We start from the raw sequence: 23,651 nt of genomic DNA, 5'->3' as shown, positions 1-23,651 counted from the left end.
CTGCCGGGGGGAGGGGTGGGGGGAGTCAATGCTCCACCCTGGGGGGCGGGGCGTTCCCTGCCGAGGGGCGGGGCTAGGGGCCGGGAGAAGGGTCTTCCCGTGGGGGGGCGGGGCTGTTTAGCGCTAGGCGCCTCGTGGGAAAGACCGAGGCGTTCCCTGCCGGGGGGCGGGGCTGCAGGTAGGTTCCTCCGGGGGGCGGGGCTAGAGGTAGGTTCCTCCGCGGGGCGGGGCTGGGGAGCGCGCGGGCGGGGAGGGATCAGCTGACGCGGGCGGGCCGGCGCCGCGGCTCCCGGGGCTCTCATGGCGGCGCTGTTCGGCGGCGTGGAGGGGTGAGTGCGAGCCGGGGCTCGCGGGGCCCCCTGGCGGGGGTGGGTGGAGTCTTTGGCACCCCGGCTCCCTCCCTACGCACCAGCCCGGGGGATATGGGGGGGGGGGGCCGAGGGCAGCCGCTTGTCTCGCTCCAGGGGTCCCCCTCCTCCCCGGTAAGTGTGCGGTGCCCTGACTCCATCTCGGTCCAAGATCGCGCCCCCCCCCCCCCGGTGTGCAATGCCTCGCACACTTCTCGGGCGGAGTGCACCCCCCCTCCCGGTGTGCAATGCCTCGCACACTTCTCGGGCGGAGTGCACCCCCCCCTCCCCCGGTGTGCAATGCCTCGCACACTTCTCGGGCTGAGTGCACCCCCCCTCCCCCGGTGTGCAATGCCTCGCACACTTCTCGGGCGGAGTGCACCCCCCCCTCCCCCGGTGTGCAATGCCTCGCACACTTCTCGGGCGGAGTGCACCCCCCCTCCCGGTGTGCAATGCCTCGCACACTTCTCGGGCGGAGTGCACCCCCCCCTCCCCCGGTGTGCAATGCCTCGCACACTTCTCGGGCTGAGTGCACCCCCCCTCCCCCGGTGTGCAATGCCTCGCACACTTCTCGGGCGGAGTGCACCCCCCCCTCCCCCGGTGTGCAATGCCTCGCACACTTCTCGGGCGGAGTGCACCCCCCCTCCCCCGGTGTGCAATGCCTCGCACACTTCTCGGGCTGAGTGCACCCCCCCCCCCGTGTGCAATGCCTCGCACACTTCTCGGGCTGAGTGCACCCCCCCTCCCCCGGTGTGCAATGCCTCGCACACTTCTCGGGCGGAGTGCACCCCTCCTCCCCCGGTGTGCAATGCCTCGCACACTTCTCGGGCTGAGTGCACCCCCCCTCCCCCGGTGTGCAATGCCTCGCACACTTCTCGGGCGGAGTGCACCCCCCCCTCCCCCGGTGTGCAATGCCTCGCACACTTCTCGGGCGGAGTGCACCCCCCCTCCCCCGGTGTGCAATGCCTCGCACACTTCTCGGGCTGAGTGCACCCCCCCCCGTGTGCAATGCCTCGCACACTTCTCGGGCTGAGTGCACCCCCCCTCCCCCGGTGTGCAATGCCTCGCACACTTCTCGGGCGGAGTGCACCCCTCCTCCCCCGGTGTGCAATGCCTCGCACACTTCTCGGGCGGAGTGCACCCCCCCCTCCCCCGGTGTGCAATGCCTCGCACACTTCTCGGGCTGAGTGCACCCCCCCTCCCCCGGTGTGCAATGCCTCGCACACTTCTCGGGCTGAGAGTCCACTTTACACCCCCTCCCAACGTGCAAAGTCGTTACACCCATCTGCATCTGAGGGGATGACTGGTACTGGTGTCTGATGCCCCGAGCATGTGATGCTGTATCTGGGATACCATGTTGACCCGCAGGCTGCCCCAGCCTTGTGAAGACCCAGCGATGGCTGAGAGATTTCTCTGTGTGATGCATGGGCCACAGGCTTGTTACCAACCTGACCCTCTTTAGGGCAGGTGCCCGTGCTCCTCGGCTGTCATTCTCCGGCTGGAAGAGGGTTCCCCTGGGCCTGGCCCCCTGGATTTTGGAGTAATTGAAATCCTGGTGCCTGACTCTGTGGTTCTGGCCCACATCCACTGGGCAGCGCGCATCGGCTTCACAGCTGGGGTGGAGTGGGCTGAGCCCAGCCCGTGGGGCAGTCACCTTTTTTAACGACATTGGGGATCGGCTGTACCAGGGAAACTGGCTCCGGGTCAGTAGGGGTGTTGCAGGTGCCTGGTTGAGTGCGATTGGTGTGCCGGGCCCGGCACAAGTCCCACTATATGGCGTGGTCCCTGCCCCGGGTGAGTCTATAATCCTGTATGGAGGAGAAAACAGAACCATATTTACATGGGTGCAACCTTGCAAAATCAGCCCATGTGCAATAATCTACCCACTTGAGGAGTAGGAAAAACCAAGGGTGATATTTGGTTTCATGAGAACGCTGCACCCATCTAGCCCACGGGCCTTGGCTACGCGACAGATGCTTTGCTGGAATAGATACACTGGAAGTAGGGTTACCACTTCCTAATCGCACAAAACCTAACACCCTAGCCCCACCTCTTCCCCAAGGCCCCGCCCCTGCCCCTTCTCCAAGGCCCTGTCCCTGCTCTCTCCATCCTACCTCCCTCTGTCGCTCACTCTTCGCCCGCCTCACTGACTTTCACTGGGCTGGGGCAGGGGGTTGGGGTGCAGGAGTGGGGTGAGGGCTCTGGCTGGGGGTACAGGCTCTGGGGTGGGGCAGGGGATGAATGGTCGGAGGTACAGGAGGGGTCTCTGGGCTGGGGCCAAGAGGAGTTGGGGTGCAGGAGGGGGTGTGGGCTCCTGCTGGGAGTGGGGGTTCTGGGGTGAGGCCAGGGATGAGGGGTTTGGGGTGCAGGAGGGGGCTGGGGCAGGGTGTTGGGGGGGGGTGCAGACTCTGGGAAGGAGTTTGGGTGCGGGAGCGGGACTCTAAGCTGGGGCAGGGGGCTGGAGTGCGGGGTCCCAGCGGCACTTACTGCGGCTCCCAGGAAGTGGCCGCCGGGTCCCTGCAGCCCCTAGGTGCGTGGGCAGCCAGTAGGCTCTGCGCGCACAGCTGCCCGCGTGTCTGCAGGCGCCACCTCCGCAGCTTCCATTGGTCGCGGTTCCCGGCCAATGGGAGCTGTGGAGCTGGCACCCAGTGCGCGGATCCTCCGTAGCTGCCCATATGTCCAGGGGCTGCAGGGAGCCCGCCTGAGCCCCGGTGCACTGCCGACCAGACTTTTAATGGCCCGGTCTGGGGTGCCAAACGGAGTGGCCAGGATCCCTTTTCGACCAGGCCTTCTGGTTGAAAACCAGATGCCTGGCAACCCTAGCTGGAGAGCCCCCTAGCGCAGATGCAGCATGTGCTGGCAGAAGGAGTTTTTCTGTCACCATAGTAACACCACCTCCCCAAAGGACGGTAGCTATGCCAACGGGAGTGCCCTCTGTCAGCATAGCTGCATCTACACTAGCATTTGCAGTTTTGATGGCACCGCTGTGCTGCTAGGGTGGGTATTTTTCATACACTCCCTGACTGACATAGCCATGCTGAAAAATTTTGCAGTGTAGACCGGGCTAAGGTGTGACCTGGAACAGATTTAGTTAAACCAATGGCACCTCAGTGTGGACATGCTTGCGTTGGATTAAGAGTGGCTTTTTTTCAGGTTAGCTCAAGTCAGCTCAGAACTGATTTGATTTAAACGAAACTGAAATGAAAACTGATTTAAGCTAGACTGGTGTCGCTTTCCCATGTAGGCGGGCTTCCTTTGTCCCTCTGGAAGAGGAAAACTGCTTACCCTGGGTGATTAGAGTTAGACCAGGCTGTGTTATTGGAAGTATGCTTTCCTTCCCAAACCGTGTCTTGGAGCTGCTTGTGTTATCTGTGATGTGTGCGCATAACCTGTTGGGAAGGCTTAGATGCGGGTGTGATATCTGATTAAAAACTGCAAGGCAGAGAGCTATGGCCAAAGGTTTCTGCACAGTTCAGCTTCTGAAGTTGCTGACTTTCTCCAGCTTGGCGTGGAGCTGCCTTTCAGATTTAGGACTTAAAGTCCATCCGAAATGACTGATCTGTTGTCGGGAGCCTTGGTGATGGCTGAATGCAGGGGCACTGCTAGGCCTGCTGTCTGTTGTAACCGGGTCCCTGACGTATTTCGCTTTGTGGTTCGAATGGACACAGCTCAGGTTAAAAATCATATTTTTTAAAAGTCGTCTTCGGTACTTCTGATTGGAAAAAGCTGGTTTTCTTTTCGCCAGGGTAGCCTCGGAAGCGTCACTCTCGATAACCCAGGGGAACAGACTGGCAAATTTCACTTTGAAATTTGAGTCACTTCCACTTCCCTATCTCCACTGGAGTGCCGCAAGGAAATCCAGTGCAAGATGTCCTGCTGCAAACTTTTAAAGGCACAAACGTTTTAAACATCAAATTTTTGTTAAATTAACTCTGAATTTTCAGGTCTAAACTGACAGTTCCCCCTTTTATAAGCCAGTGTTTAAAAAGAACCCCTTAGAAATTTGAAACTGAGAACTGCCTCTTCCAAAGTCTCCCTCTCCTCCCCCAACCGTGTGCAAGCTGTCTCGTTATTGTAGGGTTGTGCATGAGCTCTGGCAGCGACTGAACGTGGCAGATGCAAAGCGTTAGAAGCGTCTCTATCACTGGAGACAGGATGGATCGTTCGATTTACTTGCTCTGTTCGTTCCCTCTGGGGCACCTGGCACTGGCCACTGTCGGCAGACAGGACACTGGGCTGGATGGACCTTTGGTCTGACCCACTCTGGTCGTTCTTATGAAGACTTCTTAATACTGTATATATAGATAGGTATATCTCTCTATCTCATAGAGCTGGAAGGGACCCTGAAAGGTCATCAAGTCCAGCCCCCTGGCTTCACTAGCAGGACCAAGTACTGATTTTTGCCCCAGATCCCTAAGTGGCCCCCTCAAGGATTGAAATCACAACCCTGGATTTAGCAGGCCAATGCTCAAACCACTGAGCTATCCCTCCCCCCATTTCATTTCTAAAATGTGTGTGGTACGTGTGCATATCTTACTGCATTTAAAGGTGAATTGCACTTCCAACGCCTGGTCTTCCCCCATAAATTATCTTGTACACGTTAAAAATATATTGAGCCAGATTCATGCATGGGGGGACCAGGTGCAACCCTATTAAAATCTATTTAATGACTATTGTACTGTAATTTCTGAAGAGCTGCTAACATGTCCAGTGTGTACAACTAAATAATACAGTCCTGCCCAGAGGAGCTTGAAATCTTAGCAGGAGCTACTATAACCTAAAAGGAAATCCGTACTTTACACAGGGCCCAATTAGCCTGTGGGACTCATTGCCATAAGCAAATGATGGAGGCCAAGAGTGCAGCAGGTTTCAGAAAGGATTTCTTTGCGATTTAGATGGATCACAGAAATCCATAGTTCAAATAAGATAAAGTAGAGGGCTATAAATCATTCACTAACTAGTGGGTTAGGATGAAACTGCCCCTGTGAACGGGTTATTCCATAGTTGTCCATTACAAAGACTTTGCGTCTTCCCCTGAAGACACTGGCCAGTAAGACAGGTAGGAGAGTGGACTAGATGGACCATTGATGTTGTTAATACCAGAGTTGCTTAGGGGGCAGTTGGGATGAGCTCCGTTGTGCCAGTGGCCATTCAAACATAAAAGGCAGCTGCAGTGCCAAGAAACCACAATCTACATTGACCAGACACTGGGTGGAAACGGAAGCAGAGATGAAGTGGTCACATGTCCAAGGCCGCCCAGCAAGTCCGTTCTAGATCTGGGACTAGAACGCAGCCGCGCCGACTCGCAGTCCAGTGCTCTCCCCACTAGACCACGCTGCCTTGCTCTGTGGCCTGGCGATTCCTGTTCCGCTGGGAAGATGAGGGGGGTCTTGCAGAAGACAGCATCGCCCTGCCCGGGGGAAGGGGGAAGCTGAGCCCGCTTAACCCAGCCCTGGCCCAGTTAGTGGTGAGATTTAAGGTAACTTGAGACAACGCTGGCCTGGCTGAGACCCCCTCTGAGGGGGAGCAAGAGACTTCCTGGTTCTCTGAGCGATCCCTGCCCCATTCGCACCACCCAAACAAGGCGAATGCAATTAACCAGCTCAGCTGTGTACCAGCCCAGCCTTCCACCTGAACCCGGGAGCTGGGGAGAGGCTCTCTGGATCGGCCTTGTTGTTGTTATAGTAATTGCACTTGTTGCCATGGTTGCATGTGTGAAAGGGGAAGATACCAAGATGAATCCGAGGAAGGCCGCTCCAAAGACAAAACATGGTCTGGTGCCACCGTTCTCTGTACCCCGTCCTCGCCCAGGGTCTGGTTATCGTCCTCACTCTCCCTCCGATGCTTTGCTTGTAATCTGTTTGGAGAGACACTTGGAAGGGACCCCTTCCCATTCCCAGTGCAGGGGAGCAAAGGAAACGCCCGTTGTGGAAGAGGAAGTCTGCCTGGTAGGTGTCTTGTGCAACAGTGTAGCCATGAAGAGAGCACATCCGGCTCTACTAAATCCAGATTACAAACCGAAAATCTCCTGGGCCCAGATCCTCCAGGCTCCTCACTTCCATCCTGATCCACAAAGGTCTGTTGATTTCTGTGGAAGTGAGGAGCCTAAATACTTCCTGGATCTGGCCTTCGGCCCCCCTGCTGATGCAGGCTCAGAGACCAAGTGAGATTTTTCAGAAGCGCCGAAGGGAATTGAGCACCCAACTCTTGCTGGCTTTCAGTGGGTGCCTAATTACCTTAGGCACTAAAAGGACCACAATGATCATCCGCTCTGAGATCCTGCATAAGAGGCTGGAGAATTGCACCGTTCCTAGCCCCCTTTCAGGCTGCTTTGGTGTCTGTTTGCAGCTGACCTTTAGGAATAGCCGAGCCATGGGGATGCTTGTTGGATGGTGCAGGTCGGTGGGGCACTGGGAGGTTTGCACACTTAGCCCCTAATCCTCTGCATGGAGCCCTACAGGTCGGGAGATCTGCCTGCACTGAGCTTGTCATCACAGGATCGGGGCCGTATTCAGCGAAGTAACACAGCGCTGCCTCTTAAACAATAGACTGCATCCCTGGCATTTAGATTCAGGTCAAATGTATCCTGACCGTGGGTGGCATCACACCAACCTTGTTGTGCTCTGCAGGACGCCTGGGTTCATGGATGGTGGGGGTGTTTCTCCTTTCAGTAGGCTGGGAAGGGACTCTGGCTGCATGCAAGCGAAAACAGAAAAGCTTAATTGAGCCTCATGCTTCAGGACTTGAGTTGGTAACCTGCGAGTCTAGCAGAAATCTCTCCCTTCCTCCACTTCCCCCCCAAGAGATGTCGCCCGCAGCATTGCACAACTCTGGATTGCACAACTCTGGAGGACCTGGGGATTACAGTGGATGAGAAGCTGGATATGAGTCAGCAGTGTGCCCTTGTTGCCAAGAAGGCTAATGGCACATTGGGCTGCATTAGTAGGAGCATTGCCAGCAGATCAAGGGAAATGATTATTCCCCTCTATTCGGCGCTGGTGAGGCCACATCTGGAGTATTGCATCCAGTTTTGGGCCCCCCACTACAGAAGGGATGTGGACAACTGGAGAGAGTCCAGCGAAGGGCAATGAAAATGATTAGGGGGCTGGGGCACATGACTTACGAGGAGAGGCTGAGGGAACTGGGGCTATTTAGTCTTCAGAAGAGAAGAGTGAGGGGGGATTTGATAGCAGCCTTCAACTACCTGAAGGGGGGTTCCAAAGAGGATGGACCTCAGCTGTTCTCAGTGGTGGCAGATGACAGAACAAGGAGCAATGGTTTCAAGTTGCAGTGGGGGAGGTTTAGGTTGGATATTAGGAAACACTATTTCACTAGGAGGGTGGTGAAGCACTGGAATGGGTTACCTAGGGAGGTGGTGGAATCTCCATCCTTAGAGGTTTTTAAGGTCAGGCTTGACAAAGCCCTGGCTGGGATGATTTAGTTGGGGAGTGGTCCTGCTTTGAGCAGGGGGTTGGACTAGATGACCACCTGAGGTCTCTTCCAACCCTGATACTCTATGATTCTATGAACGCTGGTTGCGTTTATAGGGGAAGGGCTGCCTTCCACTGGGGCCGGAGCAGGATGGTGGAGTGAATGGGCCCGTGAGCCTGACCCCATGGAGCAATCTACGGCTCGTCTGTAGAAGGGGTCTGCGCTGGGGGTGTTACACTGAAGCATGCCCCTAGTGCAGACATGGTGGAGGGGTGTCCCCTAGGGCTTGCATTGGTCCGCATTGGAAAGGGGATGGTGCTCTGCAGTGTGAGACTGTGGTGCGGGATGACTGGAGTCTCCTGCCTGTGGGGCAGGTACGGTGTGGATGGGGGTGTGCCTCTCCCGGGCCTCGGCTACGCAATTCAGCCCTGACCTGGAGGGACCAACTCTAAGGGTTAGAGTTCAGTCTCCATGGCCCGTTTGGTCTGGGGTCTCTCTCGGGTGTGGCCATCAATCTGTTGGGAACTGCACTGAGACCTTCCAAACTCATTTCATGTGCGCTGGGGATGGTTACTATGGATCTGAGCTGAAGTCACACCAGCAACCTAGAGGTGCAAGGTTCTCTCTGCCTTTAGCCTGAGCCAGCCAGCCGGTCCGTCCCCCACGCACGCCCTTCAAGGGGATCATCTTCCATGTCTGATTTCCAAAATAAACAGACACCCCCCCACCCCCACCCCCCAGCCTGAAAGCGTCCCGTCTGAATTGGTGTTTGGGTTGCACGGTGGAGCACGGAGCAAGGCAGACAGCTGGCTAAGGCTGGGCCAAACAGATACACAGGCTGGTTCTCCGCCTACTCTCATCTGGCCCTGTAATGTCTCTGCTGGTGATAGCAATGGGAGGGAGACAGCTGGTAATATTGTGGGGAAGGGGGAGAAAGAAATAAACTTCATCACGTATCATGAATGTCAGTGTTTGCCAGAAGTGTTAGTTACCAGAATTAGCCGGGTGCTTCAAGCTAACTGGAGGTTTTGTGCTAACATTTTCACAACCCATTCCAATGTCGCTTGGGAGAAATAATTTGCATTTAAAGATCATTCAGAGAGCATTTTCCATCCCAACGATGCCCTTTGTATTACCAACCTGGAGCAAGCAAAAGATGCATGAAGGAAGAGCCAGTGTAGACAGGACGGGTGTCTTGCGTCCACCATGTCGTCTAGGCATAAGCAGAGCTGCCTTCAAACTCGGTGGCTGAAGTACCTGAGCGCTAGTTCTGCTCCGACATCCATGGGGAATCATGGCTCTGAATTTCCCCAGCCTAGAGGCACCCTGCAGAGATTTCTGAGTGGCTGAGGTGGTATTTGGCCCAGCCCCTTCCTCGAGCTTTACACCATCTTGTTAGCAGCGAGGCCTGGCTCTTCCATGGGAGCGCGGCTCCACTGGGAAACGTTACAGCAAAACACCCTCCCCGTGCTCGGTGCACAGCTGGGCACGGGACGGATCCATGCAGGACTCGCGGGTTGTGTGGGAAACACCCGCAGCTAGCGGGCCCCTCGCAAGCCTTCCTCGAGTGCGGCTACCTCTGCGGTTTTCAGCCCAGCAGCAGCTGCGAAGATTGAAAACGCCCCTGGCACTTGGAAGGGAGGGTCGATTTCAGGAGTCCGGGTGGGGCCTTTCCTAGAACTCGGACTCTGGAGCGGCTGCTCACCCAGCCTTGCCGGAGGGGGGTGGCATGAGCCCGTTGTGCACTGAACTGACGTGTGTGCCCTTGATTCCTTAGGGGGGGGACCCACTCCAAGGTGGTGTTGATATCCGAAGATGGGAAGATCCTGGCAGAGACCGACGGGCCCTGCACGAACCATTGGGTAAGGATCACGCAGGATGTGGCAGGCACAGCTGGGGCTAGAGGGATCTGGGATGTTGTTACTGGGCGGGGGGGAAGAGGGGGATGTGCTGGGGGTGATTGGTGATAGCCAGGGGGATTAATTTGCATGCCATTACCCAGGGTGCACTTCTTGTGGTCACTTTGTTACCTTTAATTTCCAAGCTCTGGGAAGAAGCCAGTTGGCCCCCACTAGGCCAGCAGAGAGCCCATGCGTTTAACCCCTGCTGCGCTGGGGGGAGGGATAGCTCAGTGGTTTGAGCATTGGCCTGCTAAACCCAGGGTTATGAGTTCAATCCTTCAGGGGGCCACTTAGGGATCTGGGGCAAAAATCAGTACTTGGTCCTGCTAGTGAAGGCAGGGGGCTGGACTCGATGACCTTTCAAGGTCCCTTCCAGTTCTAGGAGATGGGATATCTCCATTAATTATTATTATTATTATTATAATTATTATTAATTATAAAAATTATTATGAGTTACAGCCGGATGGGGAGTGCAGACTCGTAGAACCAGTTAGGCGGACTAACATCGCGCCCTTGGTCCTCGGCCTGACACCCCACTGAGGGGGGGGGGGGGGCTAAAACCCAAGCCCCCGGGCTGCTTGGAGGTGTCCGAAGTCCAGATCTCCGTTCTGATGCTGGGGTCCCCATCTTCAGAATGGGCCCAACCCCAAGACATCAACCCGTTGAGATGTTTGAGCTCTGGATTCAGACTCAGCGGCTGCCCTTGGACCGGGGCTACGCTACAGACTCTGCCGGCACAGGGGTGTGGACAGGTGGGACCGACTGACAGAGCTGGGCTGGCAAAAGCCCCTAGTGTAGATGGAGCTACGCCAGCACACCCGTGCTTTTGCCAGTATAACGGGGGGACGTTGGGGTCGGCCTGGAATAAGCGATCCCAGCGCAAGCACGGTTTGTCTGGTATAAGCTGCATCCACACTAGGCTCCTAGTGTGGCCTGCTATGGTGATGGGTGTGGACCACCTCCCCCCCGAGATCGCTGAACCAAGCACTTCTGGGCAGGAAGGGGGGATGCCTGGCTCTAGTCTGCATGTTAGTCCCAGTCCTGGGGGTGGGGTTAGCACGGGAGCAGCTTGTCCCCAGCATGCAGAAGGGTTTAATGAGAAATGTTTGTTGTCCTCCCCCCTCCCCGGCTAGCTGGTCGGCTCGGACAAATGCCTGGAAAGGATCAACGAGATGGTCAGCGAGGCCAAAGGGAAGGCAGGTGCCAACCCGCAGGTTCCCCTCCGCTCGCTGGTGAGTTACCCGTGTGTCGGCGCCACCCCTGCCGGCTCTGCGCCGTGGGCTGCTCAGGGGCGCAGTCAGATCAGAGGGGAGGGAAGGCGGGGCAGGGGAGGGAGGCTGGTCCTATGGCTAAAGCACAGGCCAGGAGATTGGCACCCTGTCTCAGACTGAGTCCTTGGGGTGTCATTTCTCCTCTGGAGGGTGTCAGCCGCTCCCCAGTGCTGCCGGGTAAGATAGCAGGGGAGAACCTAAGTGAATGGCAGGCGGGTCTGAGGAATGAGATGCAGAACAACGTGGGAAACGCTGTATGCTCAACACCAGGCCCAGCAGGCTAGGAGCTGCGGGAGCCACAGCTTGGGCTGGGCTGGGGCGGAGGGGGCCCGGGCTGCCCAGTGCTGGGGCAGGAGGTTTGTCCAGCGGAACAGGAATCGCGCAGCTCTGGTTTGTCGGACTCACGCGGCGTGTCTGGGCGCAGGGGCTGTCTCTGAGCGGGGGGGAGCAGAAAGAAGCCATCAAGAAGCTCATCGAGCAGCTGCAGACCCGCTTCCCGCAGCTGAGCGAGAACTACTACATCACCACGGACGCCATCGGGGCGATGGCCACAGCTACCGACCACGGCAAGGACCGGCTAGGGGCGCGGCTGGGGGAAGGAGGGTGCTGAGTGCTGGGTCCTGCTGGGGTTGGTGACTGGGGGAAGCCACGGGGAAACGGACACTATTATCCGCCTCCCGTTTGGAGCCGCTTTGTTTCCGAGGCTTGGGTGGTGGCGTGGGAAGCTGCCCTGGGGGGGGTCTGAGCCCCGGCCTTCTGCCCCAAGGGCCTCCGACGGGGATTCTAGGGGGGGACGCTAGAGGAGTGAGGCGCCGCTGATGTGCAATGGGGAGTGTGGCCCTGTAAACTGGGTGGTCTGCCCCGCTAAGGGCCTGGGGCCAGCCAGCCTGTCCTGGGGCAGAGCCCTCTGAAGCCGTAGCTTGCCAGCGTCAGGTCACGCTGCCTGATGAGCGCCTGATTCCTACAAAGACTGAAAGAGCCCCCGGGGGCAGGGCCACGGGAGCGGTTTGCTGCCAGCGTTGCCTTGCAGGAAGGGTCTGAACAGGCCCTGGGTGCAGCGTTAACCCTTCTAGGGCTGGGGAGACCGGCCAGCAGCCTACCAGTCCCCTTGCACCTCCCAGTCCGGCAAGTAACAAGCGAGAGCTCTGGCAGTACCACCACTAGGGGGAGCCCTCGTGGTCTCGCCAGTACTTGTGGGAGCACGGGGTAGAACCGGTCCGGCCGCAAGGGAAGCCCAGCGATCAGGCTCCTTGCTGGAGTCGCTTGCCGTGTGCGGAATAGTGTCGAAAGAGGGAATGACTGGCTCATGTGGCCCTGGCCAGGCTCCAGGGGTGGGAGACACCTCCCTGCACGCTGACTAGGGAAACCTCGGGAGCAGGGGTTCATGGGACGGCTGGGAGAGGTGGGGCTGTGGGGAGAGTGACCCAGCTGGGGTTACTGGGCTCGGCTGTCGCTGGGCCAGCCTCATGGGTGGGCAGCTGCCCAGGGTGCCGTGGTCAAGAGGCAAGGAGCGGAGCAGGCCAGGGATGCGAGCCTGCAGAAGGGAGCTTGGGGCAATGAAGGGGAGAGAGAGGCAGCAGGAGTGATCGGGGGGTGGGGAGCCCGGAGAGGCAGTGGAGAGGTGGGGAGAGCTCGGGGGGGGGGGGGGGGGCAAAATACAAGTTCGCCCAGCATGCCATTTTTCCTAAGGCCGGCCCCGGTCACCTGTTGGCCCTTCCCTCTCCCCTGTAGGTGGCGTGGTGCTGATCTCGGGAACCGGTTCCAACTGCAAACTCATCAACCCCGACGGGTCGGAGGTTAGCTGTGGAGGGTGGGGTCACATGATGGGAGACGAGGGGTCAGGTAAGACCCGGGGCGCGTCTCCTGGCCGAGGAGTTCTGGGGACGATGGGGCTGGGCGCAGGGGGGCCTTGGCCAGTGGCTAGCTGTGTCTGATTGTTCCTGAGCCTGCGGATGTCTTTCACCCCACCCTCCTCACCGAGTCCTCAGCCAACGGGCCTCTCGAGGGCTAATCGCCTGCCAGGGCCCTGGGGAGGCTGTTCCTTGCCCAGCGGGGAAGGGCAGCTGACGCAGAGAGGCTGGAAGTCTCTCAGCGAGTGGCTAGCAGGGCCAGGAGTCCCTGGCTCTCAGATGAGAGGTGGCCTGGAGCGATGTATTGGCCTGCAGCGTTATCCTTTGGGGGAGCAGTGGCAGATCAGGAATTGAAGGGTAAAAGCTCTTATGGGAACATCGCGGTTATAATATATAACCCAGGAAAGCCAGAGTTACGGTTACAAGGCACTCGGATGTAGGGAAACTAGCAGGTATGGGATCTGAACCACCTTCATTCTGCCCCCCATGGAGATGCCCAGAGAGAACCAGAAACTCAGGCTCCCTTTCCCACCCGTAACGGTTTCCTCTTGTCGGTGATCTCACAAACGACTGGGTTCGCCGTGTAGCTGTTCCATGGTTGTGCTGGCCCCAGCCTCCTTTGTGCGCCATGGAAACCAACCCAATCAGACAAACGGCCCGCGGATGGCCGCGCTGGATTCTGTGGGGTTCTCTCGCCGGCAGTTCTTTGCATCTTGCAGAATCGGGCCCTGTAACGTCACGTGATCTAAGTCGTGAGACATGGAGCTAGCGTCTCTGCCGTGGAGACCTAAAACCGGTTATAGACCATGGGGCATGTTTTCAATTCTCTGCCTGCAAAGCTGTCCGAGTGGGCTGCTGTGGATTTCCTAAAGCTCTTGATCTGAAAACAACACTTCTTAGGGCTTGTCTGCATGGGGAATCTATTCTGGAATAAGGTAGGTGTGAATTTAAAGGGCTGCCGCTATCCTGGTCAGTTTCCCCATGTAGATAAGCCCTTAGAGTAGCTATGAAAGGAGCGAAGATGGGAGGCTGGTGTTGTGAAGGGGGCAGAGTTAAGGTTACCTGGGTACTTTCCCTACTTTCTGAGGTTTGGGTTTCTTGTCAATGTTGCCTGTTAATGCTCAATTTCCTGGCTCTGTACTGGTGGCTTCTGGGTACCTCCAGCATCCTCTCCACCGTAACCAAGTCCATTATTGGCACTGCTGGATCCGGGTCCGGCAGCCATTCAGCTCTGGGTCGGTGAAGCCAGGCCTAACCGCCTGCCTCTTGCGGCCTCTGTTCTGCAGCTTTCTGGATCGCGCACCAGGCCGTGAAGATTGTGTTCGACTGCCTGGACAACCTGGAAGTGCCGCCCCACGACATCGGCTACGTCAAGCAGGCCATGTTGGATTACTTCCAGGTACCTGGCCGAGAGGGCGCGGCTCGAGGCGGGGAGATGGGGCCAGGCTGGGTCTGGCGTCTCAGAGGGGCGGAGAGCCTGACACTTCCATGGGTGTTCAGCACCTCTTGTGATCAGGGCCCTGGTAATAGCTGTTGGTCTCCTGCTTCCCCACAGCCTTCTGAAGGGCGCTGCTGTGAGGCATGCAGCATGGTACGCGCTGGGCATGCTCGCCCGTGGGAACGCATGCAGCCGGGTCCCCTGGAGTGACCAAACCTGGGTTAAAGCACGCAGGGGCCCTGTGCCCCCCACCTTCCATAACTAGACAGCAAAGCACCCCTACCCCATACATCCCCCACCCCCACAGAGAGCCCCGTATGCCCCCTCCACCTCACCCCACACACAGACCCCCGAATGCCCCCTCTCTATCAGCCCCCACTTGTCCTGACAGCCCCCCCATATCCCCTGCCCCCCCACTCACCCCCATCTCCCACCGCCCCCCACTCACTCCCAACATTCTCCACTCGCCCCATCCTCCCCCCAAACGCTCCCCACTCACCCCATAGCCCCTAACAACTTGTCCCAGCCCCTCACCCACTACCCTGGGACCTTCCTTGCCACTCTCTGGTGCCTCACACCCCACCGGCTTAGCACTTCATTCCCATCCGGGGTTAGCGTGGCTCCTCCCGATCCTGGCCACGCAGCCCCGCGCCACTCGGGTTTGGTACGGCCGTCCCTCCATGCTGGGGGGGGGAGGAGTGGCTCCAGACTGCGCTCCGGCTATAGGCACACGCATCTCCCCTGCGTATCTTGTGTCCCCACAGATCTCTGACAGGATGGGCCTCCTGACACATCTCTACCGGACGTTCGAGAAATCCAAGTTCGCGGGATTCTGCCAAAAACTAGCAGAGGGTATTGGAGGGACTTTGTCCGGGGTGGTTTTGGTTAATCCTCCATTCTGGGTGTCTGGTCACGTGGTAGGGCAGAGACAGCCTGACGGGAGACCTGGGCGGGACCTTGTTCAAAAGGCTGGACTAGCTCGGGAGTGGGTTGGTGCTGCTGGCTCCCAGCACAAAGAGGAGGCAGCGTGTGGGAGCGGAGGACCCAAACCGTGGGCAGCATCTGCAGAGCATTCACCCCCAGGAAGGAGGAGCATTGCCTGGGGGGTGGAAGGGGTGACACTGAGAGAGGGGGAAACTCAGGCTGAATATCAGAAGAATCAGACTCGGAGCCTGCCCAAGGGAAGTGTTGGGGGGGCCCCATTGCGTGGGACTCAACTCCCAATGGGGGGGCCGTCCCGCACCGGCTGGGAGATAGGTCTGGCTGGGCTAACACAGTCTCTAGCACTAACACAGTGATACGACTCTAGCTCCGCGCTTGGCAGTCATGGGAGCCGACTGCGTCCCCATGAGCAGGGCTCCCGGAGGGGTGCTCAGTGCAGGTGTGATGCTGTGCCCCGCCCCTTCTCGTCAATCTCCGGGGGGGGTTATACGATGAGCTTCACCCACTCCCCTGGACGTGCAGAGGCAGGCAGCTCCTTTCCGTGCGTGGGGCCAGGGGGCTGGCCCTTTCCTGCCATGGCTCCACTAACGCTTGCTAATTCCTGATTGGGGGTTTTTTTGCATGCCCCTGGTAGGATGAGCTCTGGGTACTTTGTTAAACCAGACAGAACTGGTTAGCCGCAGCCCGTCCCTCCAAAAGCAAAGCGTCACCCCCTGTCCCCGAGAGATGGCCCTGCAGTCACACCCCGGACTGCCAGAGTTTTGACTCTGACAAGGGAGAAGAGCCAGAGACTCCATGAAGTCATTCTATGGAGGTTTTTAAGGCCCGGCTTGACAAAGCCCTGGCTGGGATGATTTAGTTGGGGGTTGGTCCTACTTTGAGCAGGGGGTTGGACTAGATACTTCCTGAGGTCCCTTCCAACCCTGATATTCTATGATTCTAAGTCACTAGGGACTTGGCCACTGCTCTTACGAGGTGGGCGCTCAGATACTTGGGGGGTGGGATAGAACCCTGAGACAGTGCAATATAGATCTAATTCAATATGGAAAGGGGGGTGGCTAGTTTGGATCTGCAAGCGGGAGCCCCACTTTGCCCTGCTCTTCTTTTCGAGATGTAAGAGCCTCTTCCCTGTTACAACTCCAGGTTGCAGTGCACACTCCTGGCTGGTTAAAGGGACTCATTAAACTCTTGGGATGTTACCAGGCTGCCCGAGCCCATGTGCTGGGTACAGCAAAGGGCATCTGATCAGAAAAGCTGATGGGGAAACTGACGTGTGCCCGTTCAGCTCCATGGTGCAGATACCTAGTGTCATTTTCATGGCTTCTTCCATGCTGCTGATTGCGTGGGGGGAGTGAGGGCACAGCAGCTGGGAGACTGGTTCTACTACTAGTTGGCCACATGCTCTCTCATTTGAGTAAGCGGCTTTCTGGGTCTCCGGTTGCCCCTGATTAGTGATAATGTCCCTACCTTGCTGTGGGGTTTGAGATCATCAGATGGAAGGTGCTAAAGCAAATGCAGAATATCAGCCTTTGGAGGACCCTGCTTCCACCTCAATAAGAAATTGGTGAGGGGGCTAGAATTCTTCTGATTCCAAGCTCTTCGCTTCTAGCACCCGATCCAGCCCCGGAATCCTGCTGTGATCCGGCTCCCTCTTCCCACGATGCTTAAGACCTGCCTTGGGCAGCTGCAGACAGTTCTCTAGAAAGGGTTCTGTTTCTGTGTCAGACGGCAGGTTATTTGTAGCGTCGTAACGTCAGTCAAGGGTCAGGGCCCCATTGTGCCAGGGGCTGCCGAGAAGACCGTAGCCCCTGCCTCGGAGAGTTCACACAGCCCACGTATTGCTCTGTTCGCATCTCGTGCTTCGTAACTCTGCGCCCTGGGATGAGGGAAATCTGTAAACCTCCCATGCAATTTACAAGAACGCTCCCTGGGGCAGCTCTGACATGGCTGAATAGGCTGCATTGCAAACTGACCTCGGGTGTGAAAAGTCCACCCCCTGAGCGACAGTTATATGACCTAACCCCCGGGCTAGACAGCGCTCTGGTGGGAGAGCGTCTCCCGGTGACATCGGCCGTGCCTCTCGCAGACGGGAGCAGCTCTCCTGGCCGTGTATTGGGATCTTCTCTAAAACCCTACAGCGGTGGGGGGACGGGTAGACATGCCCTGGGTCTCTATACAGTGCAGGCTGTAAATTAGCCGCCTCTATAATCCCCTTTTGGTCTAGGTCACTCAGCTTTGAGACTCTTCCCCTTCGGGCTGAAGTTTCCCAGGCACGTGCTCTGCCCCCTTGGTTAGAGAGTTCGAGCCAAATCCCTTTGGCCGCTTTTAAATTATCCGGGTGAAAATGTTCCTCGTAAATCTCTTTATGGATGGGAGCAAGACGAGCAGTGTTCGAACCAGAATCACTCCCCCTTGTGGCAGGAAGGGAACCTGCACTTGTGGCTGGCAATGCCCATCTGTAGCCACCGCGGACCCTGATTTACTTCTCTTCTCCCGCTCAGGTGCCCAAGTGGGGGATCCTCTGTGCTGTCACATTTTCAACAAGGCTGGGGAAGTCTTGGCTCGACACATTGTAGCTGTGCTGCCAAAAATTGACAAGGTAACCACCGGGCGGCTGACTCCCCTGGGTCTGAAACACGCCAGGGAGATATTGCCTGCCTCGGGCCTCCTGCTCCGTCTGTGCTGTGCGGCGTTTTGCACCGCTTGGGTTGCAATCGCTAATTCTGCTTTCCCCTAGAGCCTCTTCCGCGGCGAGCTGGGGCTGCCGATCCTGTGCGTGGGCTCCGTGTGGAACAGCTGGGAAATGATGAAAGAAGGTGAGCCAGAAAACCGGGCAGAGCGGGAGGTCTTGGGGTGAGGGTGCAGGCGTGGAAGGGATCCGGGTCCTATTCCCAGTTGTGCCCTTGGGCGAGTCACTGAGCATTTGTGCCCCCATCCCTGCAAATGCCGAGTCTGCTGCCGTGTCCTGGCTCCCAGCTCTTGGGTCCCCGCCCTTTCGTGCGTCCAGCCCACCCCTGCCTTTGAACGGCAACAGCTGTATTGTCTCGATTGGAACATGGCCAATTGACTCTCCCCCGTCCCCCTCCAGGGTTTCTCAAAGTCCTGAACCAGGCCCAGCGTCAGGAGCTGCACAGCCTCTTCTCCAAGTTCACCCTCTTGAAGCTGAAGCACTCGTCAGCGCTGGGCGGAGCCAGCCTGGGGGCCAAGCACATAGGGCAGGCGCTGCCCCTGGACTACACTGCCAATGTGGATGTCTTCTACACACACTCCTTCTAGGTCCCCAGGGGGGGACTCATCTCCTCTCCTTCCCTCCCTGCCCAGGCCAGTGCTCTCTGCCTGGGCAGCATCCGGCCGGGCAGCCCTACTTTTTAAATTGTTCCTTGGTTTGTGTCTCTGGCGCAGCCTGGTGGGGGGGAATTTATTTACATATCGACGGGAATTGCATCTGGCTTTTTGTATCAACGTGTTTTGTAATTCGTCAATAAAAGATCAGACACAGCTGACTCCGTCTGTCTCCTGGGAGCAGAATCTGTTATTTATTGTAGGGCCTACAGGCCAGAAGGTGGGCCCTGCTCTGAGCTCACAGGAACAATTACAGGCCACCTGTAGCCAGATCAGCTCTATGCATTAGAGTGGGGAGCAGCTCTCAGAGGATGGGGTGGAGGGGTGCAGGGAGGTGACTGGATGACAAGCGGACTGAAATCCTCTCACTGAAACGGCTGTGATGGCAAACAGCTTTGACTGACCGGGAACTTCTGTGGGAATCGTTTCCGTTTTCTCAAACTTCTGCACTTCCTTTTGGCCAGCTGAGAACGTTTTACTTGCTGAAAACTAAACCCCCCTTCCTCTAACGTAGTTCAGCCAACCTTCTCCTGGGGAGTCACTTGCTGATCAGCCCAGGCTGTGGAGTACAGGGAGCAGGAGGCCAGTTAAATGGTTGGAACAAGGGCTGGTTAGGCCGCAGGACGCCTGGGTTCTCTCTCCAGTTCTGGCCCCAGCTAGCTTTGTGACTCTGAGCAAGCCTGAGTCCCTCAGCTGTAAAGTGGGGACAATACTTCTGTGGAACTGTCTTACGGTGTGCAGAATAGCCCTGGCTGAAATCTCCTTAGAGAAGAGTGACAGTTGAGTGGATGATCCCAACCTCAGTTCAGGACTTAACTCAGTGTCTTCCAAAGGGGGAGGGGGGGGAGGGCTGGGGCCCCTCCCCTTGAGGTGGGACAAAAAACCCCTCAGTTCTGCAGGGTCCCAGACTTCTCTCTGGCTGTAATAATTGTAAAGCAGCCCTTCGAAAGAGGAAGCGCTTGCAAACCCTGCCGGGATCTCTCCTGGAGTTTGCAGAGAGCTTGAACCCGGAGCCGAGTTGTAAAGTGCCCCATTCATTGCGACGGGTGCTACCGCAGATGCCAATGGAGATATTTAAAGTGGATTATTTTACTACTTAAAACACACAAAGGAGGCGTTGCCCTGAAACTCCTCCCTGCCTTTCCCAAGGCCTAGGCACCACTTCAGCTTAGAACCAGAGGTGGAGCTGGACCCCCAGTTACACCAGCCAAAGCCTGCCGGAGAGGCTTTTGGCAGCACATGGAGGTGGAGGGCTGGTATAAGCGATAGTGCTAAGAGCATTCCCCCCCCCCATATAAGCTGCATTTCAATTACGAGGGTTTGGCCGGTAGAACTATGCTGGCAAACCCTTCCTGGCAGACTAGACCTGGGTCTTTACTGCAAAGCTTTTATACGCCAGGGGGTCAGAGATGTCCTTGCCAGGCCGCTGTACAATTCCAGTCCAGACACCACGGCTCTAGAGTCTACTGGGAGAGAGCGCGTTGGGGCCAACCAGCCCCTGGTCTCCCCGGGGAGCTCACAGCAGGAGAGCGAATGCCCCTTGCTCCCAGGATCCAAACCACCTTTTATGGTAGTGATGGAAAAGCTGAGAAGTGTCTCTGCTCTAGAGGGAGAAGCGATACTAAGGGAATAAGCTAACCCTGAATAAGGCCTACTCCAAACAGGGCATGTCTACACTAGAAACTTACGTCGACCGAGGTTAGGTTGACTTGCAGCCACCATCGTAATTACTGCGGTGGGGGGGGTGTCCTCACCAGGAGCACTTCCCCTGACTTCGGAGGGCAGTGGGGGGGGAGTGTGAGCCAGGGCTCTCAGCGCCACGTGCCGCTTCCCCACCAGGTGCATCTGTGCTCCAGGGGGGGAGTTGAGAGCCGGGGGGGGTGGGGGGTAGCCAGGATCCCCGCGGCGAGATCCGTGCCCAGGATCCAGGCAGAGCCAGGAGTCAAGAAGCCGGGTGCAGCTGCCCCATTCCCGGCGGGGAGCCTGGGAGGGGGGCAGCCGGACTCCCGATGGGGAGATCCACACCTGGAGTCCAGTCGGCTGCTGCGCTCCCACCAGGGACCTGGACAGAGCGGGGAGCCAGGAGCCCGGGTGGCAGTCGGGCTGGGCGTGGTGACTGGGCAGCAGCCCAGCATGGGAGCTGTGGGATTGACAAGAATGACAGCCAATAGCTGTAAGTAATGCAATGTCTAGAGGGACGCTGTTGCCTTAACTCCACTACCACAAGCCCGGCGGCTCTCCGGGAGGTGGAGTTATGGTGGCCGTGCAGTAGGGGAGAGGTTCTCAACCTTTTTCTTTCTGAGGCCCCCTCTGCAGGATATAAAAACTCCACGGCCCACCTGTGCCACAGTAACTGGTTTTCTGCACATACAGGCCAGGGTTAGGGGGCAGCAAGCAGGGGAATTGCCTGGGGCCACACACCACAGGGCCACCCGCGAAGCTCCATTGCTCAGGCTTCGGCTTCAGCCCCAGGGGGCAGGGCTCAGGGACCCGGGCTTCAGCCCCAGGCAGTGGGGCTTCGGCTTTCTGCCCTGGGCCCCAGCAAGTCTAATGCTGGCCCTGCTTGGAGGGACCCCCTGAAACCTGCTCGCGGCCCTGCAGGGAGCCCCTGGTTGCGAACCATTGTAGCAGGGCACTTACGTCGCTGGGAGCAAGGCTGTAGCGTAGACACTGACATAGCTGAGTCGGCGTAACCTGCTTTATGTCAACCTAACGCTGTAGTGCAGACCAGGCCTTAGTGGTACAACAGTCAGTCGGGGGGTTGGGAACCTTCTGAACTAGTTATCAGCACAGCCCTCGGCCGCCTGTAGCTCGACTGGTAGGAAGGTGCCTTATAGCACTACAGTTTGTTCCCCTTCCCGTATGCGATTAAGCTCAAGTGGTACCTGCATTACGATAACTACCACTAACTCCACTGGTCTAGCGAAGGCAGCACACCTTGCCTGTAGGTGAGACCCCTTTGCACACCTGGCATCGAACTGCAGCTAGTACCCCAGTCTGACGATTTTGGCTTAACCACCCCTCTGTCCCCAAAGGTTCACGGAGTATAAAAACAGGCTAGAAAAGCCCTGAGTGCTGGGAGGAGGTTGCTGTGAAGACGACACAACTTTCGACGTCTAGCTTTAGTCTGTAACACTTAACAGTAAAAGTTAAACAACTCCCCGCTCCTCGCTGTAGGGAGTTATTGACACTTGGTCCCTTGGGTAAGTGACAGGGAGCTCCGGCCTGGCACTACTGCGGTTTCCCCACACAGGGGGCTCTTTCACATGCTCCAAGACAAGGGAAAAGGTGACTGTAAGTGGACAAGTGCAGTAGCTCACCTTACTTCTAACACGCTTGGAACCTGGCGATATCACCAGCTGACTGTCCCTTTAAGGGTAGCTTAAGTGGTAGAAAAAAAAGTCTAGCTTAAGGCAGAGTGATTAGGGACCTGCCGCTGAAGGGCATAAACACCCTAGGAGCCACCTGGCTGAATGGTGCTGTAGCAATGGTAGTAACCATAACACCCAGGAATGAAATCTAGCCCCTGAGCAGCCCAGAGCAATGCTTCACCCTGACAATAGCTTCTCACGCAGTTAGAGTCCTCCTTATTGCAAGGTTTTCTACCCCGTATCAATGGCCAACAGTTGCAGCCTGGAGCCAGTGTGGGCGTGGCTAGACTAACCTTTGCAAGTATGGTACCAACTGACTTAATTGGGAGTTAATTCAGGAAAAATAGTTCTAGCAACTGCCCCAACCTACCACAGTAGCACGAACTTGTGCATGGCTAATTTCATGCTTATCTCAGGATGTTTAATGTGTAAAGCCCCAGCTTCCAGTCCTGTGATTACAGCAGCTCTGCTTTCATTTTCATACAAAATTCAGCCCTCAGCAGTGCAGAGAAAAGCCTGAAAGCCAGGCCCAGCCAGCACATCCAGCTCATGAGTTTTGAACTCTTGTAATTGACACTGGTTATTTTATGCAGGGGCCATAGCTGTGGGCGGCAGTTCAGCCCAACCTGTAAGAAAACCAAACCTGTTCTCGGTGTTCTCCACCCAGCCGAGGAAGACAATCCTTGGTGGGGATTCATGACGCAGAAGAATCAAAAGAACATTCTGCAAGGGACAGGTGGACAACAGCAGAGCCAGGAGCCATCACCCAGCACCATGTCAGGAGATGTCACTCTACTATTGGATAGGCTTCTGAAATCAATGGGCAAGGATCCAGTGGAGACGGTTAATATCAGCACTAAGGACACGGCCTTGCTGGATCTCACAGACAATAGGTGACTGCAGGGAATGCAGAAGCATGCTGAACAAGAAGGTCCAAGCCATCTTCTCGGAGATCCTTCCTGTCCCCTGAGTGAAGGAAGCCACGGGAGATGGGGCTGTATAGCTGGGATGATCTCCATTGCAACAGACCAATTTCCTCAGGGACAGGCCAGTTAAACTAACAAAAAAATAGGAGGGTCACGAGAGAAGGTGAAGCACTCAGTTAGCACAAAATCAAGATGTTGAGAAGAAAATTCGTCAAGGAACTCAAGGACATGAAGAGAAGAAATTCTTGAATTGCCTGTACACCAGAGCTAGGAGCCGGCGTAACAAACAGGAAGTGGAATTGCTCATTTGTTAGCATCACTGAAACCTGGTGCGATGATTCCCATGATTGGAATGTTAAAATCAATGGTTTGAACTGGTATAGGATTGAGTGGGCAAAAGGGCAGGGGGAGGGGCGCTCTATGTCAAAACTGGGATTACCTCTTTCCGAGTCCCTGATAATTTGGAAGAAAATGATCTTGAATGCTGAGGGGTCAACGCCCTAACAGGAAACACACAAGATGGGGGATTAGATGGTATCTGCTAGAGACACCAAATCGCACTAGGGAACAGACTGACTGGCTCCTTACACACCTATCTGCAATGTGTAGGGGGAAAAGCTGTGTGATCACGGGGGACTTCAGTTTGAGTGAAATATGCTGGTAGCCTCCCACTGCCAGTCCTAAACAGGGCCGGCTCCAGGCACCAGACGAGAAAGCACGTGCCTGGGGCGGCGTGTTGTAAGGGGCGGTATTCTGGCCAATTTTGGGGCGGCAAGCCCAGCCCTGCAGGGGCACGAACTAGTGATCCCCGCCGCTCACCGTGCCGCCAAGC

General features: G+C 56.8%; 1 protein-coding gene across 2 annotated transcripts; it reads left to right on the top strand.

The window, feature by feature from the left end:
* The first annotated feature begins 282 nt into the window (after positions 1-282).
* On the top strand, positions 283-18,683 carry NAGK (N-acetylglucosamine kinase). 2 transcript variants are annotated; one of them, XM_065404907.1, is made up of 10 exons: positions 283-329; positions 9,556-9,640; positions 10,813-10,911; positions 11,375-11,516; positions 12,682-12,792; positions 14,087-14,199; positions 15,003-15,090; positions 17,682-17,779; positions 17,918-17,996; positions 18,269-18,683. In XM_065404907.1, the coding sequence occupies exons 1-10, from the start codon at positions 301-303 to the stop codon at positions 18,454-18,456; spliced, it is 1,032 nt and encodes a 343-aa protein (XP_065260979.1). In that variant the 5' UTR covers positions 283-300; the 3' UTR covers positions 18,457-18,683. The 2 variants fall into 2 exon arrangements, with proteins under 2 accessions (XP_065260979.1, XP_065260980.1); XM_065404908.1 differs by lacking the exon at positions 283-329 and adding an exon at positions 456-482.
* Positions 18,684-23,651: the final 4,968 nt, after the last annotated feature.

This window comes from Emys orbicularis, chromosome 5 (genome assembly GCF_028017835.1).
Source record: "Emys orbicularis isolate rEmyOrb1 chromosome 5, rEmyOrb1.hap1, whole genome shotgun sequence".
NCBI classification, from domain to species: domain Eukaryota; kingdom Metazoa; phylum Chordata; order Testudines; family Emydidae; genus Emys; species Emys orbicularis.
Note: the sequence above shows the minus strand (reverse complement) of the source record. Positions and strands in the feature narration are given on the sequence as shown.

Coding starts and splice junctions, on each gene's coding strand:
- NAGK (XM_065404907.1), top strand. CDS start 301: ATGGCGGCGCTGTTCGGCGGCGTGGAGGG. Junction 12,793..14,086: donor GATGGGAGACGAGGGGTCAG/GTAAGACCCGGG, acceptor TCTGTTCTGCAG/CTTTCTGGATCGCGCACCAG. Junction 17,780..17,917: donor TGCTGCCAAAAATTGACAAG/GTAACCACCGGG, acceptor GCTTTCCCCTAG/AGCCTCTTCCGCGGCGAGCT.